Source organism: Lithohypha guttulata, assembly GCF_036872675.1.
Source record: "Lithohypha guttulata strain CCFEE 5908 chromosome Unknown scaffold_4, whole genome shotgun sequence".
In the NCBI taxonomy this organism is placed as follows: Eukaryota; Fungi; Ascomycota; class Eurotiomycetes; order Chaetothyriales; family Trichomeriaceae; genus Lithohypha; species Lithohypha guttulata.
In genome coordinates this window covers 413818-432224 of record NW_027042753.1, presented here as the reverse complement: position 1 = coordinate 432224, position 18407 = coordinate 413818, and the positions used below count along the sequence as shown (strand labels likewise).

The following is an 18407-nucleotide window of genomic DNA, read 5'->3' as shown; positions in this document are numbered from 1 at the left end:
TTTGAACGTGTGGCCTCGCTTGACCTGCCTTAGCGAGTCGTCTCGACATGATTGTTCCTTGCCTATGCCTTTCCACCTCCTTCTAACAATTCTCTGAACACGCTTTCGTCAATCGGGCTTTCACTGCGAATTTGGTCTCCTGTATCCTGGTTAGACTCTAGACCGACTCCACTATCATCCTGGTCTTCGAGGCTGTCAGGTGTTGGAAGATGAGCTTGCACATCTTTGACGTAATGTTGGTTGTCAGCCCGTTTCTCTTGCACATCCTTCTGATCGACTGTTTCTTCCACGCTGACCTCCTGGCCAGGCACGGATGGGACTGCTATCGTTCCATCTTGCCATCTGCGAATGAGTCTGCTGACATCAGCTTGATATTTTAGCACCTCCAACTTTGATTGTAGCTGTTGAACAAGATCTTGCTGGCTCTTGAACATGTGCTGCTGCTCTTCCTTTGTAGTGCCTTTTTCAGGGTTCAGGGTTGCATCATATTCAGGGACCTGAAGTAGGTTGTGAGGTTGAGCAAGAGCCTTGAGCTTGCTGTCATCGATAAGAACCGTGTTTGATTGATCCCAGCGATGGCCTGGACCCGCTGTGGTTTGAATGCTTATATCGTTCCAGACTTTACCGAGCTTTTTGTAAACCTGAACTTTGTTGTTATATTGTGAAGTAGTCAAGTCGAGTTTGTCGCGCGCCCACAAGGCAGCGAGCTTGTTGCGATAAGTAGGATGTAGGAATTGACTGACCATCGAGGCAGCAGAATCAGGTTTTGCTGAAGTATAGATCATGACAACATGATTATCAAAGAGGTAGTCGATGAAAGGGGCAACTCCAGGACGCATATAACACTTTTGACCTACAGCACGTCTGTTACGGTAAAGAAGAGTGCCATTGAGGTCCAAGACTACCAATAACTTTCTGGGTTCGTCAACCAGAATTGGCTCTTTGGAGGCTTTGGCGATGTAGGCAGGATCGGTCGTTGGTGGTTCTGGGGATTTCGTCCTGGACTTCCGTGGACTGGCGTGACGACGATTCTCGAACGAGTCAAGAGACTGGCGGATGTGTGCTAGATATGGGTCGTCGATGGCTTCGATCGACGGAACAGGCTGGTCTGGTTGAGTGCCACGCGTCGATCTGACAGGATATCTGTTACTAAATTCAGTGGTTGGTTGCACTGCTGATTCCACCAGCTTCTTCTTTTTCTTCTGTTTCTTCGATAGTGCTGGAGCTGGAGCAGGTGCTGCATCTTGAACCATCTTGCGCTCTGCGATGCCGTTGGATACTCTATACGCTTTGTCAACTCGATAGCTGGGATATCGAGCATATGTGTGTACTGACCTCAGTGGCTCATAGGGTTTGAACTTTGGGTTGGTCGGGCCCGCGGTACTGTAATTCGGCTGAAACGGGGCTGCATGGGCATTCAATGCTCCGGATGTACTGGTTGCGGTCTGTAGATTTGAAGCGTCATCTTTATAGGAACGCCAGGAATCCACTAAAGCATATATGTCAATGTTGGTCTTGTGGTTCTGCCTGTTATATTCACCTTTTCTCCATGGAATTGGGTTAGCAGGCGGGTGTTGCTGGAATTGGGGCAAAGGCTGGTAATTTAGTGGCTGCCAGGTAGGTGCGCCTGCTTGATACGCATGATGTGGGACATGCTGGTGATATTCTTGAGGTGGAGGTGGCGGGATATAATAGGTCGCCGGCAGGTATATATTGTTATTTTCCATGGTACAGGAACAGGCAGGAGCCAGGCGAGGTTTGAGAAGTGCGGGCAGGCTTGACAACCACTGTGGGAAATTTAGGTTAGCAGGTGCGATGTGGTAGGATGAGTGAACAGGAAGTCACCCCTACTCTTGTCGCAATCGCGCGGATTGATGCTTCCTGATTAGTATGTGCTTTGGGAGTTATTCTGACTCTTCAAGAAACTAAATTTGTAGAGCAGAGTGTGGTGCAGATAAGATTACGGAAAAATAAAGAAAGATCGCGCAGAGGTGTCTGTTCATTCAGGATCGGCTAAATTGCCTACTTTCGTTGTGAAGATTGTGCCACCAATGTGAGACACGAGCGACTGAAAGAAGCAGGACATCTTGCCACTTCTACTGCGATCCTACCTCTTGTTGTCGTGTACGAGCTTTGTTGGGCCACGAGCACCGTGAAAATGCAGCCTGTACAGCCACGGGACGAATCTGACCACGACGAAGACCTTGAGCTGCACACTAATTCCTCTTCGGCAGACGACGCGAGTGACCTTGATAGTGAGGCCGACGCAAAGTCGAATGATTCGCAATCTTCTGTCGCGTCCCAGGGAGAAACTGGTACGGATGATCTCAAGGACATCAGCTTTGGTGCCCTGGCCGAAGCTCAAGCGCGACTGAATCCAAACCCTCGCAAACGGAAACGTCCAGATTTAAAGGATGCTCCTCTAGAAGATAGCAACGACGATGTGCGACCAGCTCGTAGGCAGAATGTTTCAAAAGAAGAGAACTTCCAGGACCTCAGTCGGACATCCAAGCATGCCCCAGCAATCATGTCCAGCCGAAATCCTGTCTCAAGAAAGAGAGAAGTCTTTTCTCCTCCACCAGTCTTGAAGTCAAGAGATCCACGATTTGATGCTGCAATAGTCGCTGACGGTCGCCGTGGCAATACTTCTTCCACACAACGAGCCGCTAAAAATTATGCCTTCCTTAGTGATTACCAAGCAAATGAGGTTTTAGATCTAAAATCGCAGCTCAAGAAGACAAAAGATCCTGATCAACAAGCACAATTGAAGCGTCAAATCATGTCAATAGAGGCAAAGTTGCGCAATGCTCAGACAGATCAACGTGAAGCCGAAATATTGCAAGAGCACAAGAGAAAAGAAAGACAAGCCATCAAGGAGGGAAGGAAGGCCAAGCCCTACTACCTGAAACCCAGTGAAGTCAAAAAGCAGATCATACAAGAACGTCAAGATGCCATGGGTAAACGGGCTCGAGACAAGGCAGAAAAGAGAAAGAAGAAGAGGGAGAAGACCAAGGAGGCTCGAGATATGCCCCGAACACGACGCTTCGTTGATTGAACATGTCAGATAATCAGCAATACTACGAATGTGCCAGAGATCATAGACCATTTCTCGATGGGTCAATATTTTTACAGATACAGAAGCTTCATATCTTCGTCTTAGCTTGTGCGAACGAGGTAGGTCTCGATTGCTTGTCATCCGTCCAGTAAAGTGGATGTCGAAAGGTAGGTAGCCACATCATCTCGTTGCCTCCCTCGGACACAGCCCCTGTAGAGCATACAGAATGGAATACTCATTCTTCTCTCTACTGTCTTTCCTTCGATGCTTTGGTATACTGGTCGACATGGTCTGTGCACAACGCCTTTCCGTTCCCGCAAGCACCATCTATTGTCTTTGTGCCGATATTATCATACGCCCACAATGTGAACAATGAGACGTCTACGACCCTGCCATTGCAGTTGTTGAACTATGCAGGACCTCGACCTTGCTGGTTGTACAATATGTACAGCATCAAATCGGCAACGAGCTATCATCAGCAAACACAATAACTACCAGGGTTGTCTACGTCTCAGTGATGGACCCTCAGGGGTTCACGTCTCTCGTGCATATTCAGGACGAATATGTCCTGTACCCATACGACAATCGTGAGGTCTTGGATCGCTTCGCTTTACTGACCATAATCATTGCTATCATAGCACTTCTAGCCTCTTGCTGCGGTACTCGATACCGTGGTATCTCGACATTATGGCAGCCACATCCTTCTCGCAAACTCCCAACAGCAGACTCCTCGGAGGATGATTTCGATGCGGACACGCCTGTTTCACCATCAACGTGGTCTGCCTCTATTACCACCTCTCCTGTCGAATGGACTATACCAGACACAGCGCCCACCATACGATCTACAATTGATGGCGCTGCAGAACTGACACGTCTCCAAGAAGCATTCAGAGCCTACAGACTACGATCCGAGCAACGCCTAGCCAACCAACAAGAAGACTTTGCCAATGAGCAAGACGAGCTCGCTACACGATTCACAGACCTACACCACAAGATCCAACAGCTCATGTCTTCCCGAGGCCTCGAGATCCGGACTCGAGCACAAGGCCGCTTCCTCGCATCACTCGAGATCGAGACTGAGACCATCGATACCGAGGAGTTCATAAAACGCGAGCAGGAGAAGTTTGCTGAAGAGAAGACACAAATGCAAAGAGAATACGATCACAAGCTATCCGAGTTGAGAGCACAGCTCGAAACAGAGCAAGTCTTTGTCTTTAATATGGAACAGCGATCTCGAGCTCTCGTTGGTCAACAACGCGACCTCTTCAACGCACTATGCCAACCTGATATGCTATCGTCAGAGTCAAATACTTCAACTCCAACATCCCTACGGACTCCTCAACCAGAATCCAATCCCAACATAGAAGCAGCAGAAGCAGACAGCGCCCGAACCAACCTTCCATCAAACCTCGACCATATGCAAGCAAGCATCAAACAAATGACCACAATAATTCTGACCCTAGAACAACAAATCCTAGAACTTGAGGAAAACTACAAACGCGTCCTTGCATTGATGGAAAAATCGTGGTTCGGGGAAGTGCCCTTTGACGTTTACTATCCTGATTATGCTCCGGATCGGTTTAGGAGCAAGAAGACGCCATCTCCAATCGAAAGAATAGGGGGTTTGGAGAAGCCAAAACAGGATTTGTACGAGTCTATTGAGGGTGATGACGATGATGATGGTTTGCCTGAAGGGGACTTCAGGGGAATTTTCAATCCCGGGAATATACCGGCGCCATTAAGTCCTATGCAGGATGGAGATAGGCATTATGAGCCGCCAAGTGTTGAGTCATTGCCGGACACACCGAAGAGCCCGGTTGCTGAAGGAGATGTTCAAGAAAATAAATCAGAAGAGCCCATCGTAGAGCTCATTAACCCACCGGTACCACCACCGGAGAGTCCTAAATTGCCAGTGAGCGGACATCGAGGTCCAAGGAAGCGAAGACCTGATTCCATCAAAGTTCCTGGCAGAGGAGGTCCTCCAGACCCAGGGAGTCCTGGAGGCGGGGGAAGTCCTTCACCACCAAAAAGCTCTGGTCTTCCTAATGGTAAGCCTCGTCCTCCAAGACCTCGATCCGTGAGCAGTCCACTGCATACTGCGACCTATCCGACCACACCTGGATCAGGATTTGTACCTCGAAGGCCAGAGTGGACTATTCAGTCACCTTTCTTGGCGGATTTTACTACTTGGGCTAAGCAGAGTCCAAAGTACTCGACACCACCACCACCACCACCAGAGCAGAGGGAGGAGGACAAGGACAATGACGATATCGAAGACGATGAGGAAGGGGACAGTGATGAAGAAGAGGACGAGGACGAGGACGATTTCTCTCCAGCAGATCCGATTAACACAGCACAACCTGAAGATGATTACACGGAACTGATCATCCAGCTGTCGAAAACAAACAATGCAGACCACCTGGTCAAGTACTTCTGGTCACTCAAAAAGTCTCAACGCATAACAGCCTTTACAATGTTTCGCTCGCAGGGTTGGAAAGCATTCTGTAATTACATGTTACTTACAGGATTGCAGCCGCCCCCACCACAACCCAATCAGCAGCAGCGGCAGCCACCCGATGGTGAGAACTCTGTAGCAAGACAGCGAAGATTGATCGCTGAAAGGCAGTTCGGAATAGACTTTCCCAACGGCCATCGAATAATCCCGACCTCAGGAGCAGGTGACCTGTGCGCCCCTGAGGCTGCGGTCAACAGCTGGCGTGCTCAAAACCCTGGCTTGCCAGCGATGACGGTCGCACAGCTGCAATTGGAGGTCCAAAAACTCATGCGCAATACGGTCTTTGCGAAAAACTTCGGCATCGAAGCAACATATTGGGGCGCAAGTCAACTTGCCCTAGCTGTACACAAGTGGGGATCCCAGCATAATCTCAACATCCAGCTAGGTTGTTTCTCGCCTGGTATTCTCACGCACCTCGAGACTTTTAAGGAAGTTTCCAAATTGCCTGTGATTTATTTGTGGGTACACAATGACAATCGCCATCAAGAGGTAAATGGACGTATCATTTCCAAGGGTCACTGGTCAGGATTAGGACATAGATATGGGAGTGGCGATACACCTGGAAATGGTTCATGGGGACGAAGCAGTCGAAGAGGGGGAGGCAATCGTGGAAGAGGAGGTAATCGTGGAGGACGCAACCGTGGAGGACGAGGCAATCGAGGAGGAGGACGTAGCGATAGAAGAGGTGCTCGAGGCAGAGGGTAGAGACTGCTCAAGTGTTAGTTGGAAATTCAAAGTAGTATGCCCGGTTCTTAGATAGGCCTTTTGAGTCTTGAAGTTGCTACCAAATACAAGTCTCTCCTGTGTCAATGCTGTGGAAGTATATGCTGCTGTTGGCCTCTGCATTCCTCATGTTCTGCCTGTTTCTCGATGGAAGATCTGTTGCTATGTTCTCAATTTCTTTGTCTCTTTTTTGCTCTGGCACGACCCAGTTCGAGCTTCGTGGCTGGTCGAGCTGGGCATGATATAAGCGAGGTTTTCGTAGATAAAGAACTAAAGCTGTTATATCTAGAGTCATTCGTCAGCTTCAATAATGTTATATATGGTTGTATATGCATATCTCGGCTGCTGTGGTGTGTACTTGTGACTATTCAGCACATGGCTACACTTACGAAAAATCTCGAATCCGGGAGCTCTTTCGTGCAACGAGCTGGATCAGCGGGCATATATACAGGTACTGTAGGAGAAGCTCTCCGTTGTAGCTACGTAGAAAGCAAGTAAGAACAAAGGCTTGCCAGTGGTAGGAGGATGACGACCTGAGTGCACAACTGAGGCATGCCTGCAGACGCCCCTAAGGACACCTGTAGTTCTGAGTCGTTCGAGCCTGATTGTAGGCACTTTGAGCACCCACTAACCGCTAAGCATGCAGCGCAGTCAAATCTTGCCAGCACACGCACCGCAGCCACCTCGCCGCCGTCAGTTCCTATCTTCAACCATCTTCCTTCCACCACAGTTGCCGCCTCGAGAGCCTCGTACAAGACGAAAGCAAGCATGGCGCCACCTGTTTTGGAACCCTCCCGGGTCCCAACGGGGCTAGACAAAGGAAATTCGTAACTTCGTAACAAAGGAAATTCGTAAGGTGTGTGGCTCGTAGGCCCGGCATGTAACTTGCAGCAAGCAGTGGGTGCAAAACGTTAACCAGGTCTTGATGATGACCGCGCCAACGCCAAGGGTCCTGTGGTCAGGCAGTACCACCACAAGTCTCCGGTCCATCAGCCCATCGACAAATGCAATGGTCGCGAGACCTATGGTCAAGCGGTATCATTGCAAAGAGTCTGAAGACTCCTCCCCTGCGAATGTTAGTGAGCTGCTTGGACAAGAGGGAGAGATAGAGAAGAGAAAAGAACTTACTAAAAAGGGTTTGTCGTCAAGTCAGCAATATACTCTTCGGCAGTGAAGACGAGGTTGCCAGTCTCAGTCTTCGGCCGGAAGAGATAATCTTGCCATTGCTCACCAGTCATTCTGGTGACCCCTTTGGCTTGTAACTCCTTGATGGAGTCGGGGCGCGATGGCTCGTCGTGATAATCACGAAAGTTTTCGGATCCGAACTGGATCTGTCTTCGTCGGAGGACTTCGGAGCCCCGAACATCGGTCGCTGGCTTCTAATCGGCGACCGGGTCGGAGCGAGGAGGGGCAAAGCAGCAGAGGCTTTTGAAAATGGCCTTGACCACTGATGTGATACCCATTGTGGTGAGGTAAGAGGATCGTGAGGAATGTGTGAGAGTGAGGTGGTTTGATAGTCGATGGTTAAAGCTGTTTGGATCTTGGTGCTGTATGTCTCTTGTCAGTAATCTGAGTGAAGATGGTGGAAGGGAGTTACTAACTTGTTGTGGATACTCGGTGAGTTGGAAAGGAAAGAAAGAGAGGAAGAGACAAGCAGCTGAGGAGCGAGGTATTTATGCCCTTCTGCTGTGCTCTCAGATCAACCATGGATTCTCAGATCAACCACGAATCCACAGAGCCTTTGAGAATTTCGAAATTCGATGCTGGCCCTTCTCGACAGAGAGCACATTATGCGCCAATCATGTTGTGAGAATGTCTGGCGCAAGTGTGGACATTGAGGTTCGTGTAGATCAGAGGATATGGTGGACTCAAAAGGACGGGCAGGCTTGAGACTATACTGCAATAGGACAACTTTTCCCTGCTCTCATGTGCACGACGTACTGCCACACCTCGTACGCTTCTTGGTCGTCGATATTGCTCTGTAAATGCATCGCATTGTTTGATACTAGTTCATGCATCAGCACTCGAGACATACCCTCAGAAAGACAACAATCCTCCTGCAAAATCTCTTCAAGCATGTACAACGGCATGGTAAGTCCTCAGTCCAGCTGCTCTGAATCTCTGATGTGGAAGTGGATCCAGGAGGCTATAGTATGCGCGACATTTTAGCGCGGTCGATCATCTGTTATCCACTCCTTAATAGCTGCCATGGGCGCTAAGTGGTAGAGGGTCCAGCTTCGAACTTGTCGCAAAGTTGAATACTGCAAATTCTGCTGCTTGATGTTGCTACAATCGATGTGCTCTGATGAAAGTCGAAAACTGTAGTGTGTTGCGACTTTCCAGTGTAGAGCTCTTCTCTTGCAAGGAAGCGGCAAGCTCGTTGAGTGAGAGAGCACATGTTCGATGGCGGCCATTTTCCAGCACACAATGGCTCAGGTTCACGCTCAGCCTCAACTATCAGCTAGTTCGTGGAGTCTCCTGTACGTTTTGTCGTTCATGAATCCGCTTGGGTCCACCGCGCTTGACAATCTACAGACTTGATGGTGATCCGTGATGTCGAAGCGGACCATCCCATTCTTTTCATTTCGGTGAGTTGCTGTTGATCTGAGATGCGCTCGACTGGTATTGGTCCAAAAATCGACATCAACGCTCTTTAATTGAAGCCGTTTTTTGTCCATTTGCAAAATTGGAAGCTGGCCGAGAGCTGCTGATCTGGCAGTCTTTGGACTGACGTTTGACGAAACTCAATGGTCGGTGTTGATCTGTGGCAGTCAACTCGTTTCTATCTCCTTCTGTGTGTCTCTGTTGCCTCTGGCTCCATAGTCGTTGAACTCGTCGCTAATCTCTTTTGCGAAACTTTGTATAGTACGTCTTGCACATCTCTGCTGGTCCGTAAAAAGCAAGTGCAACATCATACCTCATTGGCTTGCTGCTTCCATTGCGCTAAGATCTGCCATAGTATAGGTTGAAGCAGCAGGTCGGTTCGAAGTGCTGGGATTGAAGGCTTTCATCAACGGATAGATAGCTAGATTGAGGTCGTAGGTAGTCCTATGCCAAGATTGCGCGCGTTGTCTTTGTAGAAAGTAGAGTAATCAAGTCTTGATTGGCAGCTAGTGTCAAGGATCAGCCCTGAATTTGTTTTCAATCATGTACCTCTTTGTCCGAGGACAGAGTCTCCCTCGTCGATGTCTTACGTGCTAGCTGAGCTCACAAAGTCAGCTTCGGACCGAACGAAGCGGCTACGATGGCTTGGGACATCAGCTTTTGATTCTGGCAGTATTGTAGAATTTGGATAGCCACTTGTAAAATAATCACTTGCGAAGTGCTAGCCCTGATGAGCTGAGAGCCTGAACAGCATGTGATGTGTATCTAAGATAAGTCGCGTTCGAGTAAGAGTTCAAGCACCAACGACATATTGGACTTCTGCTAAGTATATTCACTGCTGCATTGGTGAAAGAGAAGCACGATGTCTTGCTAGAGCTCAACGCCTAACCCATGACAGGAGTAGGATTTCGTAGGATCTCACAGCTTACCTGGAGGCAAGTGGACCTTACGACATAGGCAGCCATGGAATCCAATCGCACAAAGCATTACAAGGTGATTGTAAGGACGGTGGAACAACTCGTTGTCATGCCACAAGTGAGCTCATTGTCGCTCCTCGAAACAGATAGGTATAACTAGCCGCGTCTCTCCCCTGCGGCTAATGCTATATGCGGCCAAGCTCTGATGAGCAGGTCGACGTCTCTCAGACCGAGCTCATTTTATTGTTTCGTGACATTAGGACAAGACCCGATCGAACACGGCTACATTGATGGCTTACAGCCTGAGCTTCGCCGTAAGACAGCTGCAACGTGGTCTGGCAAGCAGACGATCTTGATGCTCTCCCCAATCGGTTGAGAACAATGCGGTCGCCATGATCAGCTCATGGACGACCTGCATTGATCGAATCACAATAACGCCTTCTCGTGATCGACGTACTAAATGATTCTTGATCAGGCCATGCATTCGCGTTGACAGTGCTTGCAGCTAGACTTCAGCTTTTGTCTCTCTCTTCCACGACCACACAGGCTCGCGACTCTCGTAGCGTTCGAGGATGCCGAGTCCGCTCATTCGATGTCGTAACAATCTTTCGAACGTTTCCCAACAGCAGCAGAAGATACCGGCACCAAAGATATCTACTCTACAATACCAAACCTCCTTAAACGTGTACGAAACATGTCCTATCACGATAGAGGTGGAAAGTAGCGGAGAATGAGGTGAGATTGGCAGCAAGAGGATGATGGTGGTATACTTTGACATACCAAACACCAAGATGTGGTACAAGTCCTTGGGCGTTTATATCGTTTCTGCCGGATTGAAGCTGTCCTTTCAAGCTCTGCACTGTATCCTGGAGAGCGTCCATTGGCCTTAAACATTGAACTGCACATGCATGACTTGGACAGCACCCAGAGGTTGCATCTAGGACAACTAACAAATCGGCTATATACATCAAATGCACGTAGCATCTGCGTGACACATTGTCGGGCCTTAGTAGTACTTGCTGGACGTTCTGGGAACGAGCCTGAGGTTCTCGCATCGGACGCCAGCATCAACGACGATGTCCTTCGCACGAACCTGCTTAGATCCATCATCATCACACAACTTTCGACGTTTCGAGCGCCGAGGCTTTCGAAGAGCTCATATTTGAGCGTGACCTGGCAGTCAAGTCCGTTTCCACAACTGAAACTAGGCCGGGCCCTCCTTCAATTGCTGTTTGAAAGAGCCCCAATATCTGCACGTTGCTTGTTCGACCTTGGGTTCGTCTTTAGGACTTGCGTTCTTTACAAGTTGAGCAACTGCTTGGTCAGGCGCTTGCTAGTTGCCGCAGAGTTTGTCAAGCAGCAATACCGTTACTCGACACCTCAACCTGAATTTATTGTTTGAGCCCTGCAATGCTCTGAGGAAGGAGCTTCGGCACCCCAGCTTCTGCATCTGCAAGTTCACTCTCCTGGACGCCACGCCTTCGTGCCTTGGGCCAGAACGGAACAAAGCAAGACGTGCAGATCAACCAGCAAGAGTTAGTCACTTTCAACAACAAGCTAAGCATCAGTGCGTATATATGTACGCAGATCGTATCACGACACTGGCGAAATCCTGTTCTCCAAACTCGCTGATGTCGATGAGGTACTGTGTCGAGCTGGATCTCAACCCAGGATCCATCGTTCAGCTCTTCGTTCGAGCAGGTAACCAACCAGAATCACCGTCGTGCATTCGTGGGTTAAGATTGTACCGAGCTGGAATGCAGACACAACATCTGCATTCCATTTGTGAGACAGAGCAGGCCCCTTAGTACTCCGTACTAATGCAAGCCTTGCTGGCTACACGTATAAACCACCGCTTGCTGCAACGTCGTTGATTGTGCATGAACCCGAGAGGATGTCGCATTCTTGGCGAGCAGACGATAGCGATACCATTGCTTGTCATACTGACAGGAAATTTCCAGAGCAATAGTCTCCGACCTGGCCAGCATTGATGCTCGAATTGCTGACAGCTGGTAGGAACTCAGGTTCAAGGATAGTCTGTGAAGGTGTGCTTGTTCTGTTGAAGTTCTTGTTCACATCCAACTCTTATTGATATCGGCAACCGTCGCCGAGGAAGCGCAAGCTGTCTTGCTGAGTCGTATGGAAGGAAGTCTGCGAGAGGCTGCAATACTTTCGCTGTCCTGGTATTAGTCAACGCTTTGCGGTATCTAATTCGTGACAATTCCAATCGCGTGCCTCAGAAAAGGTTGTCAGAGACTTGGCAGTACGCAGGCGAGATACTGCGAACTTGCGAGGCGGTCTCCTCCATACTACCATATCGCGGGCCTGCAGAGCTATTCCAGCAAGGAACGGTTGAGCGTGATCGAGGCTACCTTGCATCGGACAGTATGCAGACTCAAGGGTGTAGAGCACCAAGTACGTCCGGAACGAAAACAAGGTGGAGGCAGATCGTTCTATTACTCACAATTCCGATTTCCAGCACGGCCCTCGCAAGTGACGCGGAAATTGATTTCCAACAACTTTCTTCTACACAACAAAAAGTTACCATTCGCATTTCCTCTGGGCACTACACCGAATCTGCTGCCAAAACTTCGTACTTCTTGTACCTACGAACCAGTTGCGACCGACAAACGACGATGAGTACAATCACGAGTGAAGCGCTAGAGCCTGTAGACCCCATCTCTCGACTACCATCAGAGTTGCGCCTAAACATTTGGGAACACGTTATCGACGACTGGGAGCTCTGGCCAATTATGTACGATCCTGATGAGTTTCGGTCGTTCACACGGGTTAGTTTCCGCCATCGACCCCCTGTAGATCTCCTCCTGATTGCACCTCACTTCTACGGCGAAATCAGTCAGGTCATCAAGAACAAATGTAACGGCACGTTTGTCGTGAACAACGGTCTCGAACTTTCCGCCTGGAACCGAGGCGGCCTACTGAACCTGATGCTGTCACAATACGGTCACCTTGTCCGCCGCTTCTTCGACATCTGGACACTTCTCGAGCCTAAAAACGACCCTTTTTCGTCGGTCCAGTGGGCGATGATGCCGAACATTGATACGGTCGTCCTTGATGGCTCTCTCCGAATGTGGCTGTTTGAGCTCGATCCACAGCCTGCGCTACTCGATATCTTGTCCAGAAATTGTGATGCCCAGCTGTGGAAGAGCCTACGGGAATATGGTGCATACCGCATGGCCGCCGACGTCTACGACCTGCCCTCGAACGTGATTGCTCATTTTCGCCTTACTGTCAACATTCGGTTGGTTTGGATTCAGCAGTTTCTCAAACTAGACCTTCCAGGTGATTTGCTTGTAAGTTTCAAGAGAAGGAAAACCCTGCCACTTCTCTCGTTACTTGTATGACTCTAACACGATTTACAGCTATTCGAATTCACGATGTCCTGGAAAAACGTCCAGCGTGCCGCGGCAGACAAGGACTTTCAGGTTTGGCCTGGCCACGGTGAGCTCAAGATCAAGTTTGCCTACACAGAATGGTATCAGGAGGCGTGGATCAATGCTACGGACAAGACAGAGTTTAAGCGGGCTGTGCTTGAACCTGAACGATGCGAGGAGGATCAATGGCCGTCACAGGCGGAGCTCGAAGCCATCCAGATACCAGCTGACGACGCATATCGAGCAACTACGGTACCAAGACATCATGGGGTGGACTTCGATGCGGTATTGAACCTGAACGCCTGTTCAGATTCCATCATACCTGATTGAACGATCACAGATTCACCCGTCTGTCCTGCGGGGCACATTATCTATCCATGGTGTGAATAGGTAGAAATAACTTCTGATACCACGGATTGTCTTATATCAAGTCCGGCGAAAAGCGTGCTCGAGCCAATGTGGACATCCCTAGGGCCTGTGCTGGTGAAAGCCTGGACCTTACTCTCACGTGACCAAACTCTAAGGCAGTAAGGTTTACTTGACTGGATGGCTATTTATACTCGATATGAGTATTCACTAGCATGGGCTTCACATCGATTGTCACAGCAATCCTCGACGGTCTTTGCTGCTTTACCAGAGGTGCCTCGACGCCGACAGATCCAGAGACTGGGGCCGCTGGCACTAGCAACCGCTACAGAACTCTCGCTGGCCCCGGTCGAGCCAGGCTGGCCTGCGATCTTACGGCCTAGATAGCATCTCAGACCTGAGGATCGTTAAAGTCCATTGTGTTTTTCTAGTGAGAGCATTATGCACACCAACTGAACGACGAAAGAACTACACTAGTACAGATGATTCGGTTTAGTGGTCTTGTCATTATCGATAGTTGTGCAACTTGTCTGTATTTTGGGTCTATGGTGAGATCGAGTTCTTCCCCGGCTAAGCCCGTATTCTGGTCCGGGTTTGATACCACAAAGTTTTCCAACCAGGGCCTAAATACCTAGACTCGGCAGATTTTTTCTTGTTCTTGGTAGCTTCGAGTTTCAATACAATGCAGCATTTTTCAGTATTGAATGACCAGTGTTGTGAAGTGCGTACAACGTCCTGAGACTCGTGGAACATCACGTCACGGTGAGTGATCCTCGAACATGCTGCTCGAAAGTACCACTAGCAAAAGAATGCGAGTCATGATCCGTTTTGCGCCTTTGGTTGTCGGTTATTCAGCAAGTTCGCTACCCGTACCAACTTAATGTGCGAGAAGACAAGGATCATCCAGTTCCTCACTATGATCTGAAAGCTACATCTATACCGACAACAGAGATGACAGGTAACTTCCAACTTGGACCCCCTGCGATATACGAACATATAGCTTCTACGCGTAGTGTTGGTATCCTTTAGATGTCTGCCACGGCATTGGGTTGACGGATGGAGTATGTGCTATTCTCAGATGGTACGACCTAGACACAGCAGGGTTCGGAGGTCTTGACGAGAACAATATGGTGGCTAGCCTTTCGAAGAATGATAGTCTGATTGTGGAAGGTACACTTTTGCCAAAGTCAGCATGCATATGAAGGACTGAACTCACCTGATGGAAGACGCGAACGGCGACCTTAGAGTCACCAGCGATGCTTCTCCTGCAAGTACAATACCTTGCCCTTGTGTTTGATGCTGATATGCTGTAGATGTATAATGCCGACAATTGGGTGTTCTGTGCGATCGAGATCTTCCTGAAGAGATACTTCAATCTCCCATTTGAGTGGGCTGATCCGCCAGACCGACGAAATGGACGACACTTTCCACCAGATCATCCACTATCTCCTAATCATGTACCGGACGAACCAACAACGAATCCAGAATCTCCTCAAGCGATGGAAGTGGATATTTAAATTGGGAGTGGTCAAACATGTGATGTCAGGTGCTTTGTTGTTGGAAATATCGAGGCGATACGGAAGATGTTGTGGAAACGCGGCGATGTAGGACGAAAAGCAATGCAGATCCGCTCGTGCCAGGGCCAGTAGATGTTGAACAACACCTGTGTATGAAAGAAAAGGGGCTCTACTTTACTGTTGATGCCCCAGGCATCTCTTCTCACCCAAACATTTTTACTCCGCATGCGATCTGACGTTCTGTTTACTCATCCGGCGCGCCCTGAACTTCGACTGCTCATTCGTACCTATGGCACGTCTATACGTGCCAACACGTGCTATATTTAATCAATAATGGCTGGGAGGCCCCCAGTGATTACCTAAACTGTTTCTCGCCAGTTTGCAAGCATTCGACTACAAAGCGCAGAAGTATATTCTTAGCCGAAGTCTTATCTCCCTTTCAATGTCCTAGTCCCCGCTATCCCGACGTCTCGTGAGAGCATACTGTCGACTTTTTTTCACATCGACTGCCTATCCTTAACCTCTTGACTTCTTATCATGGCTACCGATCTGCGCCATCGCACCACAACTACGTCTCCTATTAACCATGTCGACGCCAATTACAAAAACCCCAGCGTCAGCTCAACACCACGTCCTCCCCTCCAATCTCGAGTAACCAACCATCCAGCAGGAGAAGTGAAACACGGCCTACCGAGTCAAATCCTCAGAGCGGTAGTCTCGCTAGGCTGGTTCCTCATCTCCTGCGTCTGCATTCACATCACTCAATGGCTCGGTGCCCCTCTCTACTACTGGGATAAATCCTATTTTTACGCCTGGATGGCTTTGTCGAAACAGTCGTTCGCAATCATTACCATAATGCTCACACAGTGTTTCTCTCCAACCACGATCCGATTAAGCGGCGACAGTAGTATGCGCGGGCAGTTTTCAAAAGCAAAGGATGGCTCAGGATTGTTGGAGACGCGGTTCCCAGAACGGATGGTTCTAATCTCAAATCATCAGATATACACGGATTGGATATATCTGTGGTATACGGCCTATGCGAGTCGTATGCACGGCGCCATCTATATAATCTTGAAAGAGAGTCTGAAATACATTCCACTTATAGGATGGGGAATGCAGTTCAATGGCTTTGTCTTCATGAGCAGGAAGTGGGACACGGATAAACCCAGGTTGCAGCATCGTATGCGACAGCTTAGTACGAAACATGCTGTGAAGGTTGCAGGTACTGGAGGAATAGTCAAGACTGACGCTTCGAGTGGATTAGATCCGATGTGGATGATCATCTTTCCGGAAGGCACGAATTACAGCGCCAACACGAAGAAGAAGAGTGTGGCTTGGAGTGAGAAGAGTGGAATCCCGGATATGAGGCATCAGCTACTACCTCGTGCTACTGGCATGTTCTTCTGCTTGAACGAGCTCAAAGAAACGGTCGAATATGTATACGATTGTACCGTTGCTTATGAAGGTTCACCGAAAACCGGCTATGCGCAGGACTACTTCTCGCTACGCTCGACCTTCCTCCAAGGACGACCACCGAAAAGTGTCAACTTCTACTGGAGACGTTTCGCCATCAAGGACCTGCCACTTGACGACCAAAAAGCTTTCGAGAAATGGATCTTGAACTGCTGGAGGGAAAAAGATGACCTTCTCGAGACGTTCTACAATACTGGCCGGTTTCCGGCAGATCAAGACTCGCAAGCAGAGCCGTACGTCGAGTCGCCTGTCAAGTTGAGGAGTTTGGCCGAGCTCCTGCAACCTTATGTGGTGGTAATTACCGCGGCATTACTATTGAACATCGGTAGGATGCTCTGGACACGGTTTATCTCGAGACTATGGATTGCTCTACGTCCTGGCGCAGAATAGATCAGTCCTGAATTACACATTACGACCTTAAACCAACCTAACCACTTCTGCTTCCTGATCTCTGCTTTCGTCCTATTGCCCTTCCATTTCCACTCCCCTCCTCACCACAAACTACCCTCAAACAATCGTCATTTACACTTCCGCCCATCCTTCGGTCCCTGTACTCACCCGTCCTCCCCATCCCTCCGAGCACCCTTAGTCCAATCGAAATCATCGCTTACGCACCTGAACGCCGCATACCCATGCACCCCGTTCTGCTTCTGATTTCGGCCTTCGTTATGGTTGGCCGTGTAGATCCAGGGGCTGTCGCATTCGGTGTCCACCTGGCAGTCGGCCCAAAAATAGCGTTTGCAGTTTAGGCGGTCTGAGATCTGAAGAGGGGAGAGAAACGTTAGTATTCATAAGAAGGGAAACGATTAGTAAAGAGAGTGATGATTGTGACTGTGACTTACAAACATACTTCCCAGCTCGAAGCCGGGGAGTGATGGGATGGCGTTTATCATCCTCGGGGACGATGGTGTAGTTTTTGCCGACGCGGAAATTTGAGCCTGCTGAGCTTTCTTTGCCCCAATAGGGGTTTTCGAAGATTACGACTCCTTTTGGGGAACATCGCCAATCCAGTCGTTTGGGCCTGCTAGGGCTGTTGGAGTCAGGAGCAGGCTGAGGACCGCTAGGATGGTGGTGCTTGGGAAATGCATCTTGTGAGGATGTGGACGTGATTAGCGGGGCTAAACGAGTGAGATATAATGGAAGATCGGATTGTATGGAGTAAACGAATGATATGATAAGCGATGGGATAAAGAGTGAATACGTAGCAATGATAGAAGCACGATATCTGGAAATCTATAGATGTGCGTTCATCGATTGCTAATCTCACAGTTTCAGTCTCCTTGTCTATTGTTGATATTGTTGAGGCTTCATATTGTCTACGATGAGACCAGCTTGTTGTGCCTACATCCACATGCCAATTTTTTGCGCATTCTTTGTATTAGAGCTTCGCCAGGACTGCTGCAGCACTTTCCATGCAATCCCATTACCAGATTCCAACAGTTTGGCTATTTCTGCGTCTTCGATGAGATTAGGATGTGCTACGATTGTGTCAACCACGATGTTCCGTAGACCGTGATCGGAAGGCAGAGTTGTGCTGAAGACTAATTCCGCTGCACGAACAAACGCAGTCGTCTCCCAATCTTCTGCGGCAGCAGACTCGAACTTTTGCTGAGCAAGGTCTTTCAGATCAGCGATTCCATACTTGTCAGCCAATGCATATACATAAGTGTTAGTGCTTAATCTTTCTGTGCTACTCTTTGTGCTGCTTTTTGTGCTGGGTTGTGGTAGAGGTGTTGTCATCGACAAGGTCCTCTTCTTGCTCTTTTCCACAGCCTGGGGTGGATTTCGTCCCCATGGATCAAAAAAAAACGGTTGGTATGCTGTCTGGCTCCTTCCCAATGC

General features: G+C 49.0%; 5 protein-coding genes across 5 annotated transcripts; 4 read left to right on the top strand and 1 right to left on the bottom strand.

The window, feature by feature from the left end:
• Window positions 1-62: 62 nt before the first annotated feature.
• Window positions 63-1727, bottom strand: LTR64_005319 (uncharacterized protein; the record flags this gene model as incomplete). Its single annotated transcript, XM_064899658.1, has 2 exons — window positions 63-1305; window positions 1336-1727. 2 exons carry the CDS (start codon window positions 1725-1727, stop codon window positions 63-65), a joined length of 1635 nt encoding a protein of 544 aa, XP_064752970.1.
• A 431-nt stretch (window positions 1728-2158) lies between these two features.
• On the top strand, window positions 2159-3055 carry RRP36 (rRNA biogenesis protein rrp36; the record flags this gene model as incomplete). Its single annotated transcript, XM_064899657.1, has 1 exon — window positions 2159-3055. The coding sequence occupies one exon, from the start codon at window positions 2159-2161 to the stop codon at window positions 3053-3055; it is 897 nt and encodes a 298-aa protein (XP_064752969.1).
• Window positions 3056-3572: 517 nt separating this feature from the next.
• Window positions 3573-6275, top strand: LTR64_005317 (uncharacterized protein; the record flags this gene model as incomplete). Its single annotated transcript, XM_064899656.1, has 1 exon — window positions 3573-6275. The coding sequence occupies one exon, from the start codon at window positions 3573-3575 to the stop codon at window positions 6273-6275; it is 2703 nt and encodes a 900-aa protein (XP_064752968.1).
• Window positions 6276-12450: 6175 nt separating this feature from the next.
• Window positions 12451-13539, top strand: LTR64_005316 (uncharacterized protein; the record flags this gene model as incomplete). Its single annotated transcript, XM_064899655.1, has 2 exons — window positions 12451-13128; window positions 13198-13539. 2 exons carry the CDS (start codon window positions 12451-12453, stop codon window positions 13537-13539), a joined length of 1020 nt encoding a protein of 339 aa, XP_064752967.1.
• Window positions 13540-15629: 2090 nt separating this feature from the next.
• On the top strand, window positions 15630-16955 carry LTR64_005315 (uncharacterized protein; the record flags this gene model as incomplete). Its single annotated transcript, XM_064899654.1, has 1 exon — window positions 15630-16955. The coding sequence occupies one exon, from the start codon at window positions 15630-15632 to the stop codon at window positions 16953-16955; it is 1326 nt and encodes a 441-aa protein (XP_064752966.1).
• Window positions 16956-18407: the final 1452 nt, after the last annotated feature.